The sequence below is a fragment of the Ranitomeya variabilis genome, chromosome 5, assembly GCF_051348905.1.
Source record: "Ranitomeya variabilis isolate aRanVar5 chromosome 5, aRanVar5.hap1, whole genome shotgun sequence".
Taxonomy (NCBI): domain Eukaryota; kingdom Metazoa; phylum Chordata; class Amphibia; order Anura; family Dendrobatidae; genus Ranitomeya; species Ranitomeya variabilis.
The window spans coordinates 256,583,350-256,610,365 of NC_135236.1; the positions used below are offsets into that span (position 1 = coordinate 256,583,350).

At 41.0% G+C, this 27,016-nt stretch overlaps 1 protein-coding gene across 1 annotated transcript in view; it reads right to left on the reverse strand.

Annotated features, from left to right (window-relative positions):
• STRA6 (signaling receptor and transporter of retinol STRA6) overlaps nucleotides 1-25,411 on the reverse strand; it is a 108,443-nt gene extending 83,032 nt beyond the window's left edge. The window contains exons 1-7 of the mRNA XM_077264107.1: nucleotides 25,295-25,411; nucleotides 22,226-22,353; nucleotides 22,052-22,118; nucleotides 19,518-19,603; nucleotides 19,271-19,410; nucleotides 13,739-13,905; nucleotides 12,215-12,334 (exon numbers count right to left, since the gene is read on the reverse strand). Coding sequence (XP_077120222.1) covers nucleotides 12,215-12,334; nucleotides 13,739-13,905; nucleotides 19,271-19,410; nucleotides 19,518-19,603; nucleotides 22,052-22,118; nucleotides 22,226-22,326 — 681 coding nt within the window. The 5' untranslated portion in view covers nucleotides 22,327-22,353; nucleotides 25,295-25,411. The remainder of the gene's footprint in view (nucleotides 1-12,214; nucleotides 12,335-13,738; nucleotides 13,906-19,270; nucleotides 19,411-19,517; nucleotides 19,604-22,051; nucleotides 22,119-22,225; nucleotides 22,354-25,294) is intronic.
• Between the last annotated feature and the right edge of the window lie 1,605 nt (nucleotides 25,412-27,016).

The window sequence follows — 27,016 nt, forward strand, 5'->3', positions numbered from 1 at the left end:
CTAGATCCATCATAGTCTGGCTTTCGCCCCTACATTTTACAGAAACTGCACTGATCAAAGTGACCAATGACCTTTTGACAGCAAAACATAATGGTCTCCACTCTCTGCTCATTCTTCTCGACCTGCAGCCAGGGTCGCTAGCTGCCTAATCGGTACTCGGACGCCTCCGCTCTGTGCCAGTCATTGCCCTGGCTGCCCATACATTATAGTATCCAATTTAAACTGCTTGTTGTCACCCACAAAAATCTCCACAGTGCGGCATCCCCCTACATTTCCGCCCTCATTTCTCTTTATTACCCTAACCACTTGTTATGCAGCGCAAGCGACTTTCGACTAACCTCCGCACTAATTCGCACCTCCCACTCCCGGCTCCAAGACTTCTCACTAGTTGCACCAATCCTCTGGAATGCTCTAGCCCAAGAAATCAGAACAAACCACAAATTACACAGTTTTAGGTGCTTCCTAAAAAACACATCTGTTTAGAGCGGCCTATCACATTCCATCAAACTCCCCTGCACCCAAAAGCACCACATATACTGGTTGGTGACAACCTCTTGCTGCCTTTATCTATCCCCATTTTCTCAAGACGGCTGGACCATCGTTGTAAATAAGCACCTGTTGTTTGTGTCTCCACCCCCTATCCTACCTCATTGTAGATTGTAAGCTCTTAAGGTACCGTCACATTAAGCGACGCTGCAGCGATATCGACAATGATGCCGATCGCTGCAGTGTCGCTGTGTGGTCGCTGGAGAGCTGTCACACAGACAGCTCTCCAGTGACCAACGATGCCGAAGTCCCCGGGTAACCAGGGTAAACATCGGGTTACTAAGCACAGGGCCGCGCTTAGTAACCCAATGTTTACCCTGGTTACCAGTGTAAATGTAAGAAAACCCAAACACTACATACTTACATTGCCGTGTCTGTCGCGTCCCCCGGTGTCCGCTTCCCTGCACTGTGTAAGCGCCGGCCCTAAAGCACAGCGGTGACGTCACCGCTGTGCTTTGCTTTACGGCCGGCACTGACACATTCAGTGCAGGAAGCTCTGAGCAGCAGCGCGGACGCCGGGGGACGTGACAGACATCAGAAGGTGAGTATGTAGTGTTTTTTTTTTTACTTTTACAATGGTAACCAGGGTAAATATCGGGTTACTAAGCGCGGCCCTGCGCTTAGTAACCCGATATTTACCCTGGTTACCATTGTAAAACATTGCTGGCATCGTTGGTTTTGCTGTCAAACACGACGATACACGCCGATCTGACGACCAAATAAAGTTCTGGACTTTCAGCAACGACCAGCGATATCACAGCAGGATCCAGATCGCTGCTGCGTGTCAAACACAACGATATCGCTATCCAGGACGCTGCAACGTCACGGATCGTTGTCGTTCTCGTTGCAAAGTCGTTTAGTGTGAAGGTACCTTAACAGGCAGGGACCTCATTATCTTTGTTTTAATTATTTTATCTTTAACGTTGTTAATTATGACTTGTAAATCAACTGTTGAATTGTAAAGCGCTGTTAAATATGTTGGCGCTATATAAATAGAGATTTATTACTATTATTGCATGTAAGGGTATGTTCACACAACCGTTTTCTTCAGGTGGGCGAAACTGACACGGTTTTCAAGTGGAAACACCAGTGTTTAATTCCCTTGAAGATCTTTTTGCATGTTTTTCAGCATTCCCTGAAGTTGTTTGTAAATGTCTTCTGTTGGGGTTTTCTTAAGCCAATTTTTTGAATGGCTGTTTTAAAAAAAAAAAAAAAAAAACTTTTTGTAACATTTGAATGGGTCACATTGATGCTTTGGTGCCATATTGTATGCATTTAACGTTGCCCAAAAATAACTATTGAGGATCAAGAATAAGTATTATATTATAAAAATAAATGTGCACTTTATGCTTATTCTAAATGTTTGCCTGCTGGAAGCTGTGCTTTATGCTTCAAAAGAGCATTAACACTCTTGAAACGGCTGCCACAGCAATTTTCATGCCCCACACAGCACAGCTCATCACCCACAATTATTTGAGGACAGGTATAATGCAGCAAGTGATGCATACATTCTGCCAGCAGGACTATTAGTAAATGTGTGCTTCTAGGGAAAATGACTGATTTGTGTGTTGCATCTGCATAACGAAGTGGATAATTTAGTTCATGAGGAATTCAATTATGAAAAATCAAATAGAGGGTTAAATAAAGCTCGGTAAGGGTTAAGGACTTTCAAATGGATGCCTCTAAATAGGCAAAAAATACATTTAATTAGGCAGAAGTGTTAATGTTAGACGTGTGTAATTGTCAGAAGTGGAAGCTTTATCCATAGTGATTGGGTATGCATGATTAATATACGAGTTGGGGAAATTCCCAATTATTATGGCATCTCAGCACTGAAGTACATTTATACTAATTTTGAGGCTATGTGCACACGTCAGGATTTCTAGCAGAAATTTTCCTGACAAAAACCGGACATTTCTGCCAGAAATCCGCACATGTCCATGACGCGTTTTTGATGCATTTTTGACGCGTTTTTTAGTGCATTTTTTCCCAAATGCATAGAATTGGGTGAAAAACGTGGAAAATCCGCAAAATTAATGAACATGCTGCTTTTTTTACCGCGATGCATTTTTTTAGCGGAAAAATGTGCACAAAACATGTAGAATGCATTCTAAATGATAGGATGCATAATGTATGCGTTTTTAATAAGTCATATTGCACGACTCGTTAAAGGGTTGATTGTGACTTGTAGGATCGCTACTTCCAACAGGTGGCGCTATAGAATTAAGTCCTCTTTTTCTCAGAAGAGGCAATTTGCATATTTAATTTCCCAGAGGAGCATTGCACGGCGAATAAGCCTCCTTACCTTGACAAGCCAGAGCTGGTATGTCACTCTCCATAAGGAGAAACGTTACCCCTTAGACCCCAGTCCAGAGCCTCTCACCTAGCCAAATCAGTTCTCATGCTTCGCACTGACGAGGGCCAACAGCCCGAAACACCGTGTCTGCGAATTGAGATACTGATTTGGCTTTAATCCTAAGTCATATTGCACGACTCGTTAAAGGGTTGATTATGACTTGTAGGATCGCTACTTCCAACAGGTGGCGCTATAGAGTTAAGTCCTCTTTTTCTCAGAAGAGGCAATTTGCATATTTTTAATTTCCCAGAGGAGCATTGCATGGCGAATAAGCCTCCTTACCTTGACAAGCCAGCTGGTATGTCACTCTCCATAAGGAGAAACGTTACCCCTTAGACCCCAGTCCAGAGCCTCTCACCTAGCCAAATCAGTTCTCATGCCTCGCACTGACGAGGGCCAACAGCCCGAAACACCGTGTCTGCGAATTGAGATACTGATTTGTCTTTAATCCTAAGTCATATTGCACGTCTCGTTAAAGGGTTGATTGTGACTTGTAGGATCGCTACTTCCAACAGGTGGCGCTATAGAGTTAAGTCCTCTTTTTCTCAGAAGAGGCAATTTGCATATATGCGTTTTTAATGAGTTTTTATAGCGTTTTTATCGCGAAAAAATGCGGAAAAAAACGCGAAAAAACCTGAACGTGTGCACATAGCCTAACAGTACGAATCTTTCATAAATTTGCTACAGTTTATGAAACATATTAGTCAAACCCCTATCTTTCAACATGATGTTCTCCGTTGAACTGGTAAAGTAGATTATTGGTACATTATGCTTATTAAGGCTATGTTCACACATCATATTTTTGCTGCGTTTTATGTTGCATTTTTTAATGTTAATTAAAAGCTGTATTTTACAGTATCGGCAAAACAAAGTAACATAGTAACATAGTATTTAAGGTTGAAGGAAGACTTTAAGTCCATCTTGTTCAACCCCTAGCCTAAGGCCTCTTTCAAATTTCCGTTTTTTGCCATCCGTCACAATCCGTAGTTTTGACAAATAAACGGATCCTGCATATGTGCCCGCAAGATCCGTTTTTTTGCCATACACTTTTATTGATGACGTATTGCGATGAATGGGCACACGTCGCATCTGTCATGCAACGGATGCGTCATGATTCTGCAGCCCGTCGTGACGAAAAAACATTCAAGTTATAGATATATAAGAATAAAAAAGGAAAACAGCACACAAAAAAATAGAAAAAAGTTTGCTTTTAATGCCTGAACGGCGTGGCAACGTTTCGGATATCGTATCCTTTTTCAAGCAATCTATATTGTATATAATGTGTTCTCTCTCTCTCTCTCTCTCTCTCTCTCTCTCTCTCTCAAGCAAAAAAGGGGAAACAGCACAAAGAAATAAAAGATGGATTTTAATGCCCAGTAGCGTGGCAACGTTTTGGATAAAACAAATCCTTCTTGGGATGTTTTATCTGAAACGTTGCCACGCCACTGGGCATTAAAGTCCATTTTTTATTTCTTAAGGTACCGTCACACTAAACGATATCGCTAGCGATCCGTGACGTTGCAGCGTCCTGGATAGCGATATCGTTGTGTTTGACACGCAGCAGCGATCAGGATCCTGAAGTGATATCGCTGGTCGTTGATTAAAGTTCAGAACTTTATTTGGTCGTCAGATCGCCGTGTATCGTTGTGTTTGACAGCAAAAGCAACGATACCAGCGATGTTTTACAATGGTAACCAGGGTAAATATCGGGTTACTAAGCGCAGGGCCGCGCTTAGTAACCCGATGTTTACCCTGGTTACCAGTGTAAAATGTAAAAAAACAAACAGTACATACTCACCTTCGCGTCCCCCGCCGTCCGCTTCCTGCACTGACTGAGCGCCGGCCATAAAGTGAAAGCACAGCACAGCGGTGACGTCACCGCTCTGCTGTTAGGGCCGGCACTCACAGTCAGTGCAGGAAGCGGACGCCGGGGGACGCGAAGGTGAGTATGTAGTGTTTGTTTTTTTACATTTTACACTGGTAACCAGGGTAAACATCGGGTTACTAAGCGCGGCCCTGCGCTTAGCAACCCGATGTTTACCCTGGTTACCCAGGGACCTCGGCATTGTTGGTCGCTGGAGAGCGGTCTGTGTGACAGCTCTCCAGCGACCAAACAGCGACGCTGCAGCGATCGGCATCGTTGTCTGTATCGCTGCAGCGTCGCTTAGTGTGACGGTACCTTTAGTGCTGTTTCCTCTTTTTTGCTTATATCTGAGAAACCATTTGACTGTTGGTCAAGGAAGCGTGCATTTAGTAAGGTAATCTGTTGGTGCTGTTCCTATTTTTTCTATCTATCGATCTATCGATCTATCTATCTGTCTGTCTGTCTGTCTGTCTGTCTGTCTATCTATCTATCTATCTATATACGATAGATAGATAGATAGATAGATAGATAGATAGATAGATAGATAGATAGATAGATAGAAAAGCAAGTCCTATGCCGTGTACAGTAAAATCACACTGACAGGTTAGAATAGAATTGATAGAATAGATATATACACACAGAATACATAGATATATAGATGTCAGTGACACACACACACATATATACATGTATTTATATTGCATAGATAGATAAATACAAGAAAAGCCGGCAATTCATGTGCCGTATACTGTAAAATCACTGCAGGAGCCAAGAGGATAGAAGAGATGGGTTACATACATTAAATACAAATAGAATAGGTAGATACAGTAGGTACGGAAAGTATTCAGACCACTTTACATTTTTCACTCTTTGTTTCATTGCAGCCATTTGGTAAATTCAAAAAAGTTCATTTTTTTCTCATTAATGCACACTCTGCACCCCATCTTGACTGAAAAAAAAACTGAAATGTATAATTTTTTTCAAATTTATTAAAAAAGAAAAACTGAAATATCACATGGTCATAAGTATTCAGACCCTTTACTCAGACACACTCATATTTAAGTCACATGCTGTCCATTTCCTTGTAATCCTCCTTGAGATGGTTCTACTCCTTCATTGGAGTCCAGCTGTGTTTAATTAAACTGATAGGACTTGATTTGGAAGGCACACACCTGTCTGTATAAGGCTACTTTCACATATCAAGTTTTTTGTATCAGGCACAATCTGGCAAATGTTGGAAAAAATGGATCCGGCGCAGATTGTGAAAAACTGATGCGGCTGATCCCTTTGGATCCGACTAGCATATCCAGATAATTGGATAAAAAAAATTGGAGCATGCTCAGTTTAAAAAAACGGAATCCGGCACCGGAATCAGTCATTTTCCGGATCCGGCACCTTCCGGCTCCCATAGGCTTCCACTCTAGCAAACAGCCGGAAGCGCTGGATCCGGCTTTTTCACTGTACACAAAAAAATATTTTTTCCAGAAACCGGAAACGGCAGATTTGCCCGATCCGGCGAAAACCAGACGAAGCACAAGGTCATCCGGCGCAATCCGGCACTAATACAAGTCTATGGGAAAAAAAGCGGATCCGGTGGCAACATTCGCCGGATCCGTTTTTTTGAAAATTAGCCAGATTGAGCCTGACGGCGAAAACCTGATGTGTGAAAGTAGCCTAAGACCTCGATGGAAGCCTCTCCTTAGTGCAAGACATATGAAAGCCCGCATAGAGTCTGCTAAAAAAACACATGAAGGACTCCCAGACTATGAGAAAATAAGATTCTCTGGTCTGATGAGACAAAGATAGACCTTTTTGGTGATAATTCTAAGCGGTATGTGTGGAGAAAACCAGGCACTGCTCATCACCTGCTCAATACAATCCCAACAGTGAAACATGGTGGTGGCAGCATCATGCTATGGGGGTGTTTTTCAGCTGCAGGAACAGGACGACTGGTTGCCATTGAAGGAAACATGAATGCGGCCAAGTACAGAGATAACCTGGAGGAAAACCTCTTCCAGAGTGGTCTGGACCTCAGACTTGGCCGAAGATTCACATTCCAACAAAAGAGTGACCCTAAGCATACAGCTAAAATAACAAAGGAGAGGCTTCAGAACAATTCTGTGACCATTCTTGATTGGCCCAGCCAGAGCCCTGACCTAAACCCAATTGAGCATCTCTGGAGAGACCTGAAAATGGCTGTCCACCAACGTTCACCATCCAACCTAATGGAACTGGAGAGGATCTGCAAGAAAGAATGGATGGATGAGAAATTTCTCCTGCGCTGTCAGGTTCTGTGAGTTTATGGCCAATGAACTCACTTCACTTTTCTGATGTCAGCGCTCGCACCGTGGGAAAATTTCCCATGGCGCTCGCGCCGACGTCACATAGGTGAAGTGAGTTCATTGGCCGTGAACTCGCAGGTCCTGTCAGATGGCAACACGAGCAGGAGAACTTTCTCAAGCTCATGGTGCCATCAGACAGGGAATAGCAGTTCACAGGGAGACACTCAGAACACGGTGCTCAGTGTCTACTGGATGACAGGCTACATGGTCGCATCATGCAACCATGCAACCTGCCATTTAGATGTAGCAGAGCTAGACCCATAGTGGAACAAATGGATTAAAAGCATCTCTGCAGAAAGGTGAGGAATATTGTTGTTTATTTTTTTACCTCTTTTGCAGATAACGAGGGCACAGGGGTAATGGAAAAAGTAGTAAGTATGGTTTAGTTAAGATTATTAAAGGAGTCTGTGTCTTTGTTTCAATTAAAGGACTTTTTTCTGGGTGTCTGTATTTTCTCACAATATGACTATGGGGATAGTAATGGGGGTGTCTTATTGGCGCCTCTCCATTACTAACCTCAGGGCTTGATGTCACCTGACAATACAAAGGTGACATCAACCCCACCAACTATCACCCCACTTGCCACCGCTACAGGGGAAGTGGGAGGAGCCAGAATTGGTGCATCTTAGAGATGCGCCTTTTCTGGGGCGGCTGAGAGTTGATGGTTTTAGCCTAGGGGGTGGCGGTATCCATGGCCTCATAATAGGCTGTAAATATCAGCCCACAGTTGTCTGCATAGCCTTTGCTGGTTATTAATTATAGGGGGACCCAACATCATTTTTTGGGGGTCCCCCATTTTAATAGCCAGTAAAGCCTAAGTATACAGTTGTGAGCTGATATTAATAGCCTGGGAATCTCCATGGGTATTACCCCCTTCCCAGGCTACAAACATTGACCCCCAGCCATCGGTTTTCCCTCTGATGGATATAAAAATTGCGCAGGAGCCCATGCCCTTTTTTACTGAAAAATAATATTTTTTTAATTAAATACACATACAGTAATTTGCACACACACTGCACTAATTGTATTTGTCACTGACATCTATATATCTATTCTATATGTATTTACTGTATTTAATCCATTTCTTCTATCCTGTCAGTTCCTCAATTGATTGTACAGTATGCGGCACATGAATTGCTGGCTTTTCTTCTGTCTATCTATCTATGTAATATAAATACATATATATGTGTGTACCACTGACATCTGTATATCTATGTATTCTATGTGTATATATCTATTCTATCTATTCTATTCTATCCTGTCAGTGTGATTTTACTGTACGCGGCACATGAATTGCTGGCTTTTCTTCTGTCTATCTATCTATGTAATATAAATACATATATATGTGTGTACCACTGACATCTGTATATCTATGTATTCTATGTGTATATATCTATTCTATCTATTCTATTCTATCCTGTCAGTGTGATTTTACTGTACGCGGCACATGAATTGCCGGCCTTTCAAAGGACACCGGTACATAAAAATCGGACAGCGCTCGCATGGTCCAAGTGCTGTGCGATTTTTTTCTCTCACTCATAGGCTTGCATTGGCGAGTCTCAGTGACAATTGCAGCATCCTGCGATTTTACACACGCGCTGAATACGCCCGAGAAAATAAACGCTGATGTGAGCTGCCCCATAGATTAACACTGATCTAAGTGCTATGCGATGTTTTCACGCATAGCACTTGTCCGTATTCTATGGTAGTGTGATGCTGGCCTTAAGGTACCGTCACACTAAACGATATCGCTAGCGATCCGTGACGTTGCAGCGTCCTGGATAGCGATATCGTTGTGTTTGACACGCAGCAGCGATCAGGATCCTGCTGTGATGTCGCTGGTCGCTGAATAAAGTTCAGAACTTTATTTGGTCGTCCGATCGCCGTGTATCGTCGTGTTTGACAGCAAAAGCAACGATACCAGCGATGTTTTACACTGGTAACCAGGGTAAACATCGGGTTACTAAGCGCAGGGCCGCGCTTAGTAACCCGATGTTTACCCTGGTTACCAGCGTAAAATGTAAAAAAAACAAACAGTACATACTTACATGCGTCCCCCGGCGTCTGCTTCCCACACTGACTGAGCGCCGCAAAGTGAAAGTGAAACCACAGCACAGCGGTGACGTCACCGCTGTGCCCTGCTACTGCCGGCGCTCAGTCATTGCAGGAAGCGGACGCCGGGGGACGCATGTAAGTATGTACTGTTTGTTTTTTTTACATTTTACTCTGGTAACCAGGGTAAACATCGGGTTACTAAGCGCGGCCCTGCGCTTAGCAACCCGATGTTTACCCTGGTTACCCAGGGACCTCGGCATCGTTGGTCGCTGGAGAGCGGTCTGTCTGACAGCTCTCCAGCGATCAAACAGCGACGCTGCAGCGATCGGCATCGTTGTCGCTATCGCTGCAGCGTCGCTTAGTGTGACGGTACCTTTAGTTTTAGTATGGCTCAACTAAATTAGTGAAACGTGTTAAAAGTAAACAATACCCAACCAACTCAATGCCCTACCAATGTGTCAAAGTAAACAATGGCCTACTAATTCAACTGCTCCCTTCTGTTTTTACATACAAATATTTTATGGTTTCATGTCTTGCATTGGTGGCCTAACAACTTGTACCTTGTATTGTTCATGCTTGTAAGGTGGAAGCAAAGCTTAACTTTAGTATCCTGAAAACTCAGCAAAAACAAAGCAAGAAAAGCAGCAAAAAAGGCAACAAAATCAGCTTTTTTTGCTGCAGCTTTTTAATGCCATGAGATCAGATTTTGGTTGCCGAAAAAAAGCAGCAAAAGCAATGTGTGACCATAGTTTAAATCTCCCAACAAATCAGGATAGGACATATATTCAGCAGTTTGAAAAAACAAACAGTGACCTTGGTAGTATTTCCAGATATACTTACAACTCAGCAGAGTTAGAAAATAATGAAGTGCTTTTACAGAAATTACATAAAAATCAGATGCCCTTGAAAGTCACTACAAAAAAACATAGAACAGATGCTATAGAGATGTAACAGAAAGAAATATATGTAGAAATTCTCTATTTTACATAAATGTAACCTAAATTCGCACCCATCCACTATATTCACATCACCTGATAATTAATCAGATAAAGTCTGTGTTAAGTAACGACCGATCACCATGGGAACCAGGCTGATTAATCACATGGGACAGATTTTTGGGACAATGAGTCTATTCAGTGGGACTTCGCTCCCCACTTGAAATCCCTTTACACGGACATGACTTAGGTAACATCTAACGTGGGCTGCAGCGATGCCAACTTTCCCTCAGGAACAGCTTGCCAGGATTCGGGATGGTAAGAGGACAGCAGTGTGTAGTTATAGGTCCACTTCTATCTACAGCAGGAGTACATCAAGAATGTGTCCGTCTACACTTCATAAGATCACCTAATGTATATGGACACCAGTGAACTCTACCATGAAATATACCATGGGGTTAACTACACGAATAGACTACGGCATGAATCAATTACAATTAGATCACTATTAATATTCCAAAGTGAATTAAATCCACAACTCACTAAAGATGTAGCAAAGGTTATCTTGACTCCGATAACACTGCACAAGGATAGATGTCATCGGACAGTGGAAGGCGTTCACACTACATGTTTTTGCTGCTTTTTTTTTTTGTTTGTTTTTTGCGTTTTTCTGCATTTTTTGCTGCAGTTTTTGTGCCTTTTTTCCCTTAATTTTTGGCATGCTATATTTGTGTCTTATGCATGCTGATAAAGTTTGATGCAAAAAAATAAAATCTCATTCTATTTAATCAGGTTTTGACACGAAAAAACACTGGCAAACTGGATACCTGCATTTTTTGGTGCCAATTTTTCAATGGGTGAAAAAAGCTGAAAAAAAGGAAAAAGAAGTGACAGGCTCTATTATGCAAAAAAACAAGCACAACATGCTGATGACAAAAAAAGCAAGGTGTATGCATGAAATTTCTGAAATCTCATAGACTTTGCTGGTACTGTAAAACGCAGCTGAAAATTTCCATTAAAAAAGCCTAGTGTGAACATAACCTAATTTAACAATTTAACTTTACATCGGTCAATGGATTGGCTTGTGCAATGTCCCATTAGTAGTGACAAGTTATCAGGATAGCACATTGTGAGTCATGATATCCTCTGCCACATACTGTATATATTTGGCTGCCGCTGATAATATCTGTGGCTGGCTCTGTTATGTGGGCACTCTGCTTTCAATGTCATAGGTGCATTGTGACTGGCACTGTAATGTAGCTTCGCACAGTATATAAAAGCAGCACTGATGCTGGCTCCATTATTGGGGCAAAGTGGGTGGCTCTGTTGCGAGGTCACTGTGCTCTCACTGTTATGGGTGCTTGTGACTGGCACTGTAATGTATCTTGGCATAATACATAAAAGGAGCGTTGCGGCTTGCACGATTATGAGGGCACTGTGGCTGGCTCTGATACGGGGTCACTGTTCTTTCACTGTTATGGGTGCATTGTGACTGGCACTTTAAAATACGTAGCTTGGCATAATCTATAAAATGAGCTTGCACTGACGCTGGCTCCATTATGGGGGCACAGTGGGTGGCTCTACTATTGGTGCACTCTTCCTGTGGCAACCTCCATCCCAAGAATGCTTTTTGCATTTAAGATATAATACAAGTATGTAAAATAGGCAAGTAGATTGGGGAGGCAACAGTATAAAACTTTACTGAAGATGTCTGCCTTGTGTTGTGACCTAAGAAGATTTCGCTTTAGTAGTTAAGTTAGCAGCTTTTTATAAAAAAGTGTAGAGAAGGAAATACAACACTTTAATGTACCATACACCTCACCAATAATTATCCTATATACAGGAGTAAGGCACATTAACATATGTGAACAATAGTCCAGCATTAAGAAAAAACCAGAATCCAACAACCCAATCCCTCCATTAATACCCACAGCAGGACATAACTCAGTTGGTGCCAGCTCACACTAAACCCCGCTATTTTTATACAGCGCAGAGAAATCTTGCCAGACATCTTTTCAAGCTGTCAGTCATTCTTAAACACAGCGTGGCACATTGCATACAGTATAAGCCTCTATTCTAAGCACACAATCTATGCAGAAAAGCGATTGCTACCTACCTGCTCGGAGTGAGAGGGCTGGCGAACTTTTTGAAGGAGAAGAGTAGGATAGATGATACTTAGCAGAAGAAGACAGCAGATCTGTGGCACAGTTGCTAATAAGGAGTAATACCGATAGAACTGAGAGTAAAAAGAGAAAAGAAATCATTAGATTTGTTATCTATGGCACATAGTTAGGTTTCTTCAGCCATTGTGGATGTTTCTTGCCACATGGCAGAGAATTGCACACCACAAAGCCTCACCACGAATTACTGTAGTTGTGCATCTAATACAAGTGAAGCACTAAACCACCAAACCACAGCAATTCACAATAAATCCAGGTGGGGTTTTTTGGTTGTGTGGTTTTAGACTACATGGAAAATAAATGGAGCTTAACCGCTTCCTACTGTACATATACAGGTATGCACATAAATATCTGCCCAGCTGTGACACCTATGTCTGCCACCAAGGCCACCACTAATCTGATATTGAACATAGTAAAGGAGTTGCACACCTAAAGGTACTTGAAAAAACTTCAAACAGGATTTATTGTCAGTATTTCATATCCATTGGTGACACTGTAAGGAGGAAGACCAGGCTGCGGGTGCCTGCATTGAGCCGGGTTCAGAACTGTCAAAGCTACGTCCCATGTTGCCCAGGAGAAGGAATAGGAGACCGGACAGGTCCCATGACCCGGGAAGAGGGGGCGTGTTTAAGCCGGAAATAGAGCTCAAAGCACGCGAAGCGTCAGGGAGTTTCTCGCTGTCAGTGAGAGTGCAGCAGGGTGAGCAGCGCACTCTGCATCCAGCGCAGCGGAGCTGAGACGTGCCGCTATTGTGGGCACATGTCAGCTGTTCAAAACAGCTGACATGTCCCGGCTTCGATGCGGGCTCACCGCCAGAGCCCGCATCAAAGCAGGGGATCTGACCTCGGACGTACTATCCCGTCCGAGGTCAGAAAGGGGTTAATCCTTGCTTACTGTCTATTAAATCCCTGGGAGGAGATTACTTTCATCTTTACTGTTAAAGTAAATAATATTGTAACACTGTATTGCTCTGCAATCCCTGCATACTGGATCTCATCACCTGCTTACAACACCATGGTAAGTGCAGTATTACATTAACATTTTTGGTGAAAAACCCATCATCCTGGTTGTACCTGCTTGGGGGGAATCCCACATTGCAACCTGGACCCCTTTGACATATATGCATTGAACATAGCCTATACATCTGATGAAGGGTTTTTGCCTGAAACGTTAGCGTAATACTGTACTTACCCTAGTGTAACCAATGGATATGAAATACTGACAATAAATTCTATTTGAAGCATCTCTATGTGCCTCTAGTTGTGCAGCTCCTTCATTCTCTCTACTACTGGTCTACAGTAGCCCAGTAGTTGGTTCCACTGGGACTAGCACCCTTCTCAAGTCTAGCACCCTTTTCCAAGTTTAGGCTAAAAGCATTTTACTAATAATTTAGTATTATGCTTACCATGGTTTTCCACTTTTTTCCATTTACCAAGCTTGGTTTATATTCTTTGGCTTACCTGTGGTGTCTGTGGACATTCTGCCTTCTGCCATATTAATGCCCCACAGTGCATCCATGATAAGATGGTTCCGGCTACATAACCAGGTATTTTCTGCACACTGTGACTTGCCAGAAGTGGGTAATACAATGCAGGATAATAGAAAAGAGCAAAGATTTTCCAAAGCTCTGCAGACACATAATATTATATTGCATGAGAACATAAAAACTAAGAGGGCAACAAAAATGATAAGATGAACAATGGTATTCAATTGTTTCATCAGAATATTTATAATGCATTAAACGGTTTTTCCCATTATCAAAAACCCCTGTGTCCACTGCTGCACTTTGTTTCTAAAATAACACACAGAGCTTTGCTTACCCTCCCCAGGTCCGGGCTTAGGTTTCACCGCTGTTTCTGGTGTCTGTTGATGTCTGCAGCACTGATGTCAAGTGGACAGTGTTACAGTTAATATCTGAGCTAAGCAGTTTTGAGTGTCTTAGTTCAGTTACTTACTGACAGCAGCACTCTTGATGTAATGTCAGTGCTGCAGACAAGAGCAGATACGGGGAGCAGCAGTGGAGTCGGAGCCTGGACCTGGGGAAGGTAAGTAATAAAGCTCAGCTTGTTGTTTTAAAACAGCCTGCAGCTGGGGGACAGGGATTTTCCAAAAGAGTAAATCTCCTTTAACCTTAGTGTTATACTAACTGATCACATGTAGCAGTGATTTTTACTGTTATTTGGTACATTTTTTTTGGTTTTGGGAAGAATTTTCAGATCATTGTTTGATAAAATATATTTAACATTAGCATATTAGAAAAGTACATACAGTTGTGGCCAAAAGTATTGACACCCCTGCAATTCTGTCAGATAATACTCAGTTTCTTCCTGAAGATGATTGCAAACACAAATTCTTTGGTATTATTATATTCATTTAATTTGTCTTAAATGAAAAACACAAAAGAGAATGAAGCAAAAAGCAAAACATTGATCATTTCACACAAAACTCCAAAAATGAGCCAGACAAAAGTATTGGCACCCTCAGCCTAATACTTGGTTGCACAACCTTTAGCCAAAATAACTGCGACCAACCGCTTCTGGTAACCATCAATGAGTTTCTTACAATGCTCTGCTGGAATTTTAGACCATTCTTCTTTGGCAAACTGCTCCAGGTCCCTAATATTTGAAGGGTGCCTTCTCCAAACTGCCATTTTTAGATCTCTCCACAGGTGTTCTATGGGATTCAGGTCTGGACTCATTTCTGGCTACCTTAGAAGTCTCCAGTGCTTTCTCTTAAACAATTTTCTAGTGCTTTTTGAAGTGTGTTTTGGGTAATTGTCCTGCTGGAAGACCCATGACCTCTGAGGGAGACCCAGCTTTCTCACACTGGGCCCTACATTATGCTGCAAAATTTGTTGGTAGTCTTCAGACTTCATAATGCCATGCACACGGTTGAGCTGTCCAGTGCCAGAGGCAGCAAAGCAACCCCAAAACATCAGGGAACCTCCGCCATGTTTGACTGTAGGGACCATGTTCTTTTCTTTGAATGCCTCTTTTTTTCTCTTGTAAACTCTATGTTGATGCCTTTGCCCAAAAAGCTCTACTTTTGTCTCATCTGACCAGAGAACATTCTTCCAAAACATTTTAGGCTTTTTCAGGTACCTTTTGGCAAACTCCAGCCTGGCTTTTTTATGTCTCGGGGTAAGAAGTGGGGTCTTCCTGGGTCTCCTACCATACAGTCCCTTTTCATTCAGACGCCGATGGATAGTACGGGTTGACACTGTTGTACCCTCGGAGTGCAGGGCAGCTTGAACTTGTTTGGATGTTAGTCGAGGTTCTTTATCCAACATCCGCACAATCTTGCGTTGAAATCTCTTGTCAATTTTTCTTTTCCGTCCACATCTAGGGAGGTTAGCCACAGTGCCATGGGCTTTAAACTTCTTGATGACACTGCGCACGGTAGACGCAGGAACATTCAGGTCTTTGGAGATGGACTTGTAGCCTTGAGATTGCTCATGCTTCCTCACAATTTGGTTTCTCAAGTCCTCAGACAGTTCTTTTGTCTTCTTTCTTTGCTCCATGCTCAATGTGGTAAACACAAGAACACAGGACAGAGGTTGAGTCAACTTTAATCCATGTCAACTGGCTGCAAGTGTGATTTAGTTATTGCCAACACCTGTTAGGCGCCACAGGTAAGTTACAGGTGCTGTTAATTACCCAAATTAGAGAAGCATCACATGATTTTTCGAACAGTGTCAATACTTTTGTCCACCCCCTTTTTTATGTTTGGTGTGGAATTATATCCAATTAGGCTTTAGGACAATTCTTTTTGTGTTTTTCATTTAAGATAAATTAAATGAAGATAATAATACCAAAGAATTTGTGTTTGCAATCATTTTCAGGAAGAAACTGAGTATTATCTGACAGAATTGCAGGGGTGTCAATACTTTTGGCCACAACTGTATACAGACAGTTGCAATAAAAATATGCAATCCATTGCAAATTAGATTAGCAAAATGTATAAACTTTCTGCTTTTGCAGTAAACCTATCAAAGAAGAAACGTTTAAACACCTCAACCTGAAAAATTGAAATTCAAATTTTCAAGCCTCAATTAATTTTTCCCCAAAATTTTAAAGTCAAATTGATTCACTACAACTTGCAAGTACTAAAAATGCCCTGAAGAGACATGTATAACACTCTAAGGAGTCATTGGACTATACCCAAACAATTTCAAGCTCTTTAGCACAAACCCAGCTTTGGTAATGTCAAAGTGACCTTAACATATATGGCTATGGGTCAATGTATGGTAACCTTACTGCTGTTGTTGCCATACATCTGTAATGTTGATTTACTGTATTATGGCTTTCTCTCACTACCTCAAAGACTAAGTAGTGAGCTGTGATATCCTCTCACTATCCAGATTCACCCCAAAATGGCTGCTGCTATCCCTTTATGACAGGCTGAGCTATACTTTCTGATGTGATGGCTGCAAGGCACTATGGGGAAGTCCATCTGACTGCACCCAGGGTTATTTGAGCCTTCTATGCTATGGATGATCAATCTTCTGTAACTTGTAAAAAGGCAGCAGCTTTATTTGGAGATTTGGTCAATTGATTTTTAAATTGTTAGAATTCCCTGGGTACAGTGAATTCCTAAAAATTCTACATGAATTTGATGCACGTAGAATCAATTTGCTTATCCCTACTAAGTGAGCTCTCCAAATTCGTACTAAAGACCACTTTTAATTATCACTGCAGTCTCAGAATTATACAACGTCTTCATCATGACAAGTCATTATTACTTAGGAACTTATTATGGCCTTCTACCAATGTGATCCATAGCTAGACACCAGCTTCTTGCAGCATTCCTGAGAAATCTTAGCCCATTCCTCATAGTCAATGGCTTCCAATTCACTAATATTATTGAGTTTACAAGTAGAGTTGAGCGAAGTTTTCAAAATTCAGTTCCGATTATGATCGGCAGTGAATATTGTTTTTGCAATACTCGCCGAACACAGACGAACGTCATTGGAGTCAATGGGAGTAGAAATGAGAGAATATAGGGTAGCAATATGGCAAGGATATGTCAAATTTATGTTCGGCGACCGAATCCAAACATATTCGGTCACTCTATTTACAAGCAGTAACCACCATTTTCTAATCTCTCCACAGATTATCCATGGAGTCAGGGGACTGTGATGGCCTTTCATGATTTCTTCTAAGGCTGGAATCACACCAGCGTATGGTATCCGATGCAAGAGCATCGGATGCAATATGCTAATGACACTCAGCTCCAGCTCTGCTGCGAGCATGAGCCAAGCGTCATACTACTGTACTCCGATCCTCTCTTATGAGAGAATCGCAGCACAGGTGCGGAGTAGATGAAGAAAGTAATTTCTCAACCTCCTCCATGGCCTGACTCCATGTATATTGGACTGCCCTGGGATGACATCCGAGTGCAGTCCAATGTTTCACATGCACCAGAAACTCGGTGATCTGAGCCTCGCTGCCAACAAAGCATTCTGCGATAGTTGTCTCATGCCAAATCAGCATGAGAAGATAATTTCAGATGTGAACTGCAACATAGTATAACACTGGGCTTAGTGCTATGCGATGTTTTATTGGATGCCACTCGGCCTTGTTACGTGCTTGTGTGACTCTGGCCTGAAACCAAGCCTTACTGGACTTTGAAGTATACTTCAAATAATAAATAATCCAACAACTGGTAAGTGTCAGCTTCTTCGTAAAAAGCAAGATGTTTTCTCCTTGCATTTATTGATATTTGAGTGAATTAATCTTGCTGCCCTTCACATGCTGCAGCCTTACTATGTCAGAAAAGCAAAGCAGCCCTAGAGCATCACCATGTCGCCGCCATGCTTCATTGTAGGCAGTGCTTTTTTTTTTACTACTGCTTGAATAATTCTTATTGTTTTTGTTTCATCAACTACTATTTACTACTGTTTAATAGAACATGAGTTTCTGTCTCAAGCAGTAGTGTTTTATTGACGATAATGCATTGTTAAAAAAAAAAAACAGTGGAAGCACACTTACTTTCACTTTGCAAGCTGACAGGCAAGATGCTAAGATCCTAAGCTACAAGAAATATCAGTTGTAAACTGTGTTATCTTTGCATCTGAATAAACATATATTCACTATTGAACAGCTGGACGGTACAGAGATTAATCCGTTGCCAACAAACACATGCTTTATTTTTCTTCTTCCAGACATAATGCTGATCCATAGGCCCCCCCAAAAATTTCAGTTTTGGTTCATTTCTTCACCAAATACAATCCTAAAACATCTGTAGCTTATTTCAGTGAATTGGGGCATATTGGAGCCAAGTTTTGTTTTGTTTTTGAGTCAGTAAAGGTTACATCTTAAGTTTAAGTTTGTACTATAAGGTACATACTAGATGTACCAAAATTCTAAGTGCCTCCCTCCACAAAATGTTGCTGCAGGTCTTTTGTGCTCATTTGAGGACTTCTGGTCACCTGACTTCTCATGAGTCTGGTGGCAGCCAGTGAATGAAAGCTTCTTCCTTTTGCCAGTTCTATGTTTGTTAGTTTAGCAAGTGTCCCTTTAACCTTCAAATTGTGAAAAATGTTTTCTACTACATCCCTAAAAACATTCACTTTTCAGAAGAATGTTGAAGTGGCCTTCACAGTAGCCTGACTTGAACTCCACAGAAAATCTTTGGTGAGATTTGAATAAGGAGGTTACAGCATGCAAACTGAAGAATATTACTGAACTGGAGGCCATTATCCATGAGATATGGACTATAATTCTTCAGGAATACTGCCAGAATTTGGAATCTGGTTATGCATGACATTTGCAGCAGGTAGCAACAATCAAATTGTGCTCTACTAAAAATTAAAAAAGATGCTTGTCTAAGACTGCAGAAGTCATTAAAAGTAGCATTTTCTGATGACTTTGGAGAAACCACTTGTTATATTAATTGTGTTGAGGTATTTCAATTTTGACTGCATCCTCATCATTCTCTATAGCTTTACCGCTGTTAATCTCTTTGTGAAGGTAGAATGGTATTGTGAATACCTTTGTAAGGCCCATCACTGTTTGGCATGAAGTTGAGAGCGGTAGGGTCTAAAAGCATCCTAAAGATTGATGAAAACAGCAACCCAAAAGCTGCACATGGTATCCAGTTGTTTCCAGAACCTTCTAGAAGATTTAAAGGGCTGTAAATATAAGTATAAAAGATAAATATGATGAACTATACAGAAGAAAAAGTCACTGAATGAAGAATTGGTTTATACCACGGAGGAAGATGATGGCAACAAAATACCTTAGAACACCAGGGACGCCCCAACACAAAGAGGTGCAAAGTTTTTGCCTTCGAACCAGGAAACATAGAAGCAGCAATGTACATAGCTAGAAGGAGATACACGTACATGATAAATAATAGATATATTAAATCAAGAAGAGTTAATGACAATGTAGAAATTGAATTCACATAGAATACGGTACTAAATAGAAGTAAAACATGTACCTTCTACATTTCTGTAAATTACATGAAAAAATTCTTAAAGGATAACTGCACTCTTAAAAAACTTGACAAATGATAGAGACATGTTGAATTGAAGGATCAGAAACACTTAGCTGAACACTGCTCTTGTTTGGCACTAATGGTCCACATGCAGATTAGACTAAAGTTACCAATCCTGCTGATATCACAGGGATCTGACCTATATTGGGGCCTCCCAACTTTCCCTGACAGATGATGTGGAAAGAGAGAAAGGTCCCCAAATTTAATTCTTAACAGGCGATCCTTTTTTTGGTGGAAATAAGTCGCTGTCAGAGGAGCCTGGCAGTGGCTCTAGGAGAGAACACATGAGCGCTCGAACGAGCTTAGCTTGCCAATGAATATGGATGTCAGCCAAACTATCATTTAGCCCACACTTATATAATGTGTATGGCCATCTTTAAAACAGACTTAATAAAAAGAGTACTTCCTCAGCGTTAGAAGAATGCAACACTTCTGTGCTTTAGTTTTAGTGATCAGTGGGGGTCGCAGCACTTGTACCCCCACAGATCAAAACTTCTGACATGTCTCTATGCTGTGCAGTTGCATTTTAGCTATGGATCCCTAATGAAATTTAGCATTCATTTACACTAATGAAGATGAGGAAATAAGCTTTACTTTTTACAGTCCCTCTGCACTTTTTGCTATAATACGGCACATACACTCACCGGCCACTTTATTAGGTACACCTGTCCAACTTCTTGTTAACACTTAATTTCTAATCAGCCAATCACATGGCGGCAACTCAGTGCATTTAGGCATGTAGACATGGTCAAGACAATCTCCTGCAGTTCAAACCGAGCATCAGTATGGGGAAGAAAGGTGATTTGAGTGCCTTTGAACGTGGCATGGTTGTTGGTGCCAGAAGGGCTGGTCTGAGTATTTCAGAAACTGCTGATCTACTGGGATTTTCACGCACAACCATCTCTAGGGTTTACAGAGAATGGTCCGAAAAAGAAAAAAAATCCAGTGAGCGGCAGTTCTGTGGGCGGAAATGCCTTGTTGATGCCAGAGGTCAGAGGAGAATGGGCAGACTGGTTCGAGCTGATAGAAAGGCAACAGTGACTCAAATCGCCACCCGTTACAACCAAGGTAGGCCTAAGAGCATCTCTGAACGCACAGTGCGTCGAACTTTGAGGCAGATGGGCTACAGCAGCAGAAGACCACACCGGGTGCCACTCCTTTCAGCTAAGAACAGGAAACTGAGGCTACAATTTGTACAAGCTCATCGAAATTGGACAGTAGAAGATTGGAAAAACGTTGCTTGGTCTGATGAGTCTCGATTTCTGCTGCGACATTCGGATGGTAGGGTCAGAATTTGGCGTAAACAACATGAAAGCATGGATCCATCCTGCCTTGTATGGAGCATCTTTGGGATGTGCAGCCGACAAATCTGCGGCAACTGTGTGATGCCATCATGTCAATATGGACCAAAATCTCTGAGGAATGCTTCCAGCACCTTGTTGAATCTATGCCACGAAGAATTGAGGCAGTTCTGAAGGCAAAAGGGGGTCCAACCCGTTACTAGCATGGTGTACCTAATAAAGTGGCCGGTGAGTGTATATATTATGTATACAGTCACAGGTTTACAATTCAAACAGTATTCTTTAAAAAAAATCCAAAGTAGGAACAAGTAAAAACTGGTTCAGATTCACAATGGCTGCAATGGTTTCCAAATTATAGGATGCAAAGTTGATTAATGATGCACCCTCCACAGCCCTCCTGTAAATCTGCCCTTGATATGTAAAATTAAAAAATCTTATTGATAGAGAATTTTATGACTAAGGCAAGTTGGTAGCTTAATAATGTGCAAAATCACATTTCAAAGTGGGTAATGCTTGCTATATTCAACAAAACAGATGATTTCCAATAACTAAGATTTCACCACCACTTGTAACATATTTTAAATAATCTAAGCAAGCAATTACATATTGTAAGTGGATTAATAAGGAGGTGCCATTATTGCATGTAGCTGTCATTTAACACAAAGTTACAAGTTAATGCAACGGTAAAGCCTAGAAGATGCCAGTATAGGTGTCATATGCATTTTTTTATTTTTTATTTTTTTTCTTACTTTTAGCCAATATATAAAAAATACTATATGCTAAGATGTAACTCTAGTGAGAGCAGTCATTGGGGGTGACATCTAATTCCCGGTGCCTAATGGTCCTTCTATCTCAGTAATAGTGAAGGGGTCACCAGAATGTACCAGACATGTCACAAACCTACAGTATTTATAATTTGGATGCAATAATAATAATAAAAAAGTAAAAGTAGTAATAACTTTATACACTCACTGATACAGGTGCAAGGATAAGGTGGTATAATCCATCAGACATGGCTGGAAAACACGGTAAGATAATTCTAGAACAAAATTAAACTTTGATATTTATCACTTGCTTGCAAATCAAATCAAATGGTTTCTAATAACATAAACAAAGACTTTCAAAGCAGAGAAAAGTATCCCTTACTCATGGGGTGGTATTGTTGGTTCTTGGGGATCATCAATATACCAGTCATCATAAAGCAGGTCATCTTGTCCGGGCTCGGGGCTTGGCTCTAGACTTGACATAATGTTTCCCACTCACTGCTCCTAAAACTGGATGAGAAAAAGTCCACCTTATATAACCATGATCAGCTGACTGCCCAGCACAGCATCCTTTTGTTTAGGGGATTACATACATTCCCTCAGAAGAATAGCTAGAATAAGCAATGAATGGAATAACAGAGAGACTTGTAGAAAAGTTTAGGGTTTGAGAAGTGTATAAGAAATATGTCAATGATGTCAATTCACAATGAACAAATCAATGTAGAAGACACTAGGTGAGCAGTCATATGACTATGGCCTTTATGTAACATTAACTTGAACTTTTCTATCCCCTTTCACATGTCTAATCCTCTTTTACAATGGCAGACCAACAGCTTATTAGTAATATGAGAGTGTTAATTAATACAGTCGTCCATGTCACATGAGGGCAGATCTGACAAAGACATCCTAACAATGACTGATTATTCCGGATCGCTCAGCCTTATTGCTCTGTTATCATCCAGTTATTGAACACTTATTACTTATCTTTAATGATATTGACTGCTGTGTACCTTGGTGTATAGGCTTGATATAACATATAGCGATAATCTGACTTCTCTTTGTTTGTTTTTTTACATTTGATGATTACTTGGTATGTCAAGCAATTGTGTATAGAGGAATCTGAGCAGGAAGTGAATATGGCAGCTAGTCCAGGCTTGCAGCTCCCTCTGAATTGAGGTGACTACAGTACACTGCATTGATGCAGATTTAACTATCTAGTGAAGTTTTCTCCTTGGGGTTAAGAACAACAGAAGTGTTCACAGGGTTTGGAGCCAGTGTAGGACTTGGGTGTCAAGGGCCCACCAGTAACCTACTCCAGGGCCCCACTTTTTAGCTACATGCAAATATGACATTATACTCAATCACAAATTTATATAACAATGAACTGGGTAGATGTTAAATGAATAAGATGTTGCCTTTATTTGTGCATAGTGATTCAAGTATATTGTGCCAAGTACTGCTCATATAAGAGGATGGTTGTCTTCTCTTGCACAGGGGCCCACCGGAGAATTCTCCTGTTCTCCTGTTGGCCAGTCCAAGCCTGGTTTGGATTGTTGGAGGATTCTTGATATGAAGGCCGGAATAGCCGCCACTAACACCAATTCTTTACCTGGTATGCTAGGAGTTTGCTTTCAAAATTGCCTGGCAAGATCAGTTATTCTCGCGCTGTTATTTGCGCTGTAATTACAAAATTACACCAGCTTTTACCTGAGACTGTGACTCCCAGGCTCATAAACTACAAAATTCCTTTGATCCAACAACTGAAAATTACTAATTTTGTATATTAATGTTGTTTTAGGCTTTCCTAAATGTTCTCTACCATTAAAAGTAAATTACAAATATACCAAAATGTCTAACAATCCAGGCATTTGCCAAGTAAATAAAAAAAAAGAAAATGTCTCAATTTTTATTGTCATGAAATTGGTATGCTATTATTGATTATTCTAACCTGTGTAATAGAAGTTGCATCATATTTTGTGGCAGATCTCAGCTTCAAAGTATATTCGTGCAATAAGCATTATAATATATTTCACATTCCAATCTACAGTAAATAGGCAAAATCCGCATCTGCTTAGTATTTTGTAAAATGACGCTCACGTACAGACTCCTGACTACCACGAAGTGATGTAATTGGTACTGTATCAGTGCAGGCACTATGTTATCTCTCAATGTCTGCTGCTAATGCTTCTGTGGCCTGGCTTCCTTACATCTCATAAGTAATGTAATGGTGGCCATGCTGGAACTGAATGGTCGCTTATTTGGGAATTTATGAGGAACCTTTATATTACCCCTATTTATCACCACCAGGGAGCAGCCCCCCTACTACTTATTGACATCCCCTCCCCTCTCTGTGGGGCTAAGTGTTAGGCTTTTAATAAAATGGGTTATAATTCTTTCAAACACTGAATGTTGGGGTGAGAGGCCATCCGAGATTGGGGGAAGACGCATGTGGGTTTAAAGAATACAAATGTAAGGCAATAAATTGGAAATATTTAACTTTTTAACAAACAATTCTCAACATTTTTAGCCTAATATTTTTATTGTTACATATTAGCGTGACCAAAAAATCTTGGCATTTTGTGCAGCGTATAGTTTTCTAAAATCAAGTAGTGTTACAACTTGAACGAACAAAACTTAATATACATCACATACTTTATATAGTATCAAATAAACCATGATGAAAAAAAATCATGATGATAAGTATAATTTTACAAATATCCTTGTAATATTAAGCAGCGTAAAGTGATCTTTTCTAGCTGTTAGGTATATAGTGTAGCAACGTATTCATACAAAATATGGAGCGCACCATACTCTTATAAATAAGTATTCATAGACCGGATTCATGGACATCTGAACTCAGCGACATACAAAAAATATGAAGAATGCCAGATAATACGAGATAATTATATTATTGGATTTTTTTTTTTTCTCCATAGAAACATATCATACATTTTCTTGCTGTGACATGACCGGCTTCAAATTTCTGTAAAACTAATATTCTAACCAATTTACATTCATTTTACCATTCTAGCCCTTACACTAGGGAAGCCTTGGGTGTCCAAACAGCTAAAAAGTTAGGAAAGTGAATGGTCTGTTTTGTTACATTGCATTCTAATTCCATTATCTGTTCTTTTTTCTTTATTGTGAAGAAATTGCATGAAAAGTTATGTCCTCTCTACATACAGGTAACTGATCCTGGTCTAGTTCTAAATATTATCACGATAGTCTCATGTAAGATCTATAACTGCAGAATATGCAGCCAATACAATGTAACAATCCGAAAAGTTTCTAAGAATCTCTTCCATGAGCCCCAATGTAACAGGAAGGTCACCCTTACCCTACTGTGCTGTCTTCTCATAGCCAATGAATAAAACCTAGTAACTGCCTCCAACTTTACCATATTTTTTTGATTCGAATATGTATCCACCTGGCAACAAAAAAAAAGACAAACCTTTTGTCCTATGGTGGATGTGGCCCTCCCCGCACGCTGCAGGTGCTGAGCAGCAAAGACACCTGTATCCTGATAGAAGAGAAATATGTGCACGCTCTCCTTACTTCTCTCGTCTGGAAATGATGAGGGGGGGTGATTTATCTGAGATGAGGAGGTGGGGGAGAGCGCCCAGACAGAGCAGGCAAAGTTCAGTGGGAGGGGGGAGAACTTTACACCCCGCACAGCAAGAAGGTAGTGGATGTTATCCAAGAAAAGGGGGTGTGGATGTTGGTAGTGGGACTCATACAACTACATCAGCAGCATTAATAACTTCCGAGCATACCTCTAGTCTTTGTGTAATCCACAAAAACACTTTATTGTCTACCTGAATCTTGTCCTTTTGATCCATCTGATACTGTGATTGTAGCTGAGTAATTCGCTCATGCAGCTCAGTTAATAGAACACTGCATTCATTAACCAGTTATTTCACGTCTATTAGCTTGCTGAGCAACTCTGATTTCATTGACTTTTAGCTTCTCTTAGGAACATCACTGTATTTGATAGAGTGAACCTCCAGTACTAACCATTGTGTTTCAATTGTCCAAACATCTATTAAAGATCTATTTATTTCATGGAATGAAGATGGACATATACATTAGATGACTGCCGAACAATGCTTGGGGCCAATCGTCCATCCGACAGCCATCTCTCCCATACATAGGAGCACTTCCTTGGCTTAGCGCTCTTGTGTTCCCTATGACTGATATAACAGCTGTTTGCTTATCTCCAGGAGAACAATGTGATGGGCAGTCAGAAATCATAAATACGGGATGGACACCTCCTCCAACCATCAGGTGGCCGGCGGCCTCATACACTTTAGACTGAATCCGACTGAATCCGTTGATATCAGGGGTTTGCAGGCATTAGTTTAATGTGTATGGGGCCTTAAGTCTACTTATGTATTCAGTGGATGTCTGACACCTCTGGTGGCTTCATATCTTCCCTGACTGCAGAAGAATTATTACAGGAAGGATATATATCTTGATACCGTGTTAGCCAGTAGATAGAAAAATATTTAGAATTGAGAGTCCTCAGTGGTTGATACCTTTCAATGGCTAACTGAAAAGATGGTAACAGATTGCAAGATTTCGAGACTACTCAGGTCTCTTCATCAGGCATGGTATCAACCACTGAGGACTCTCAATTCTAAATATTTTTCTATCTACTGGCTAACACAGTACCAAGATATATATCTTTCCTATGCCTGATGAAGAGTCTCGAAAGCTTGCAATCTGTTACCATCTTTTCAGTTAGCCATTAAAAGGTATCAACCACTGAGGACTCTCAATTCTAAATATTTTGCAGAAGAATTGGACACTTAAAGCACCACTCCAGCATTTTATCAACGTATTTAAGTTCCTTGATTCTGGCATTATACTTAGCAACCACTGACTTCTGCTCTTCCCGGCACCACTCCGGTCGTGCGCCACCATCTTGTGACCCCAACTTCTAAATGATCGGAAGTCACTGGTATCGGTCACAAGCTCTCAATAACCTCAAATGGGTGCGTGTGATCCAATTTACAGAGCCACTTACCGCATGCTGTGATTTCTGTCATAACCAATTTTGTTTGTAGAAAAAAGTTCAGCATTGCTTCATAGTTTAATATTGGCCTGTGTGCTATCCAATAAAACATCGTATAGCACTTGTCCGAGTTACATTCTTATGTGTGCAAACCCTTAG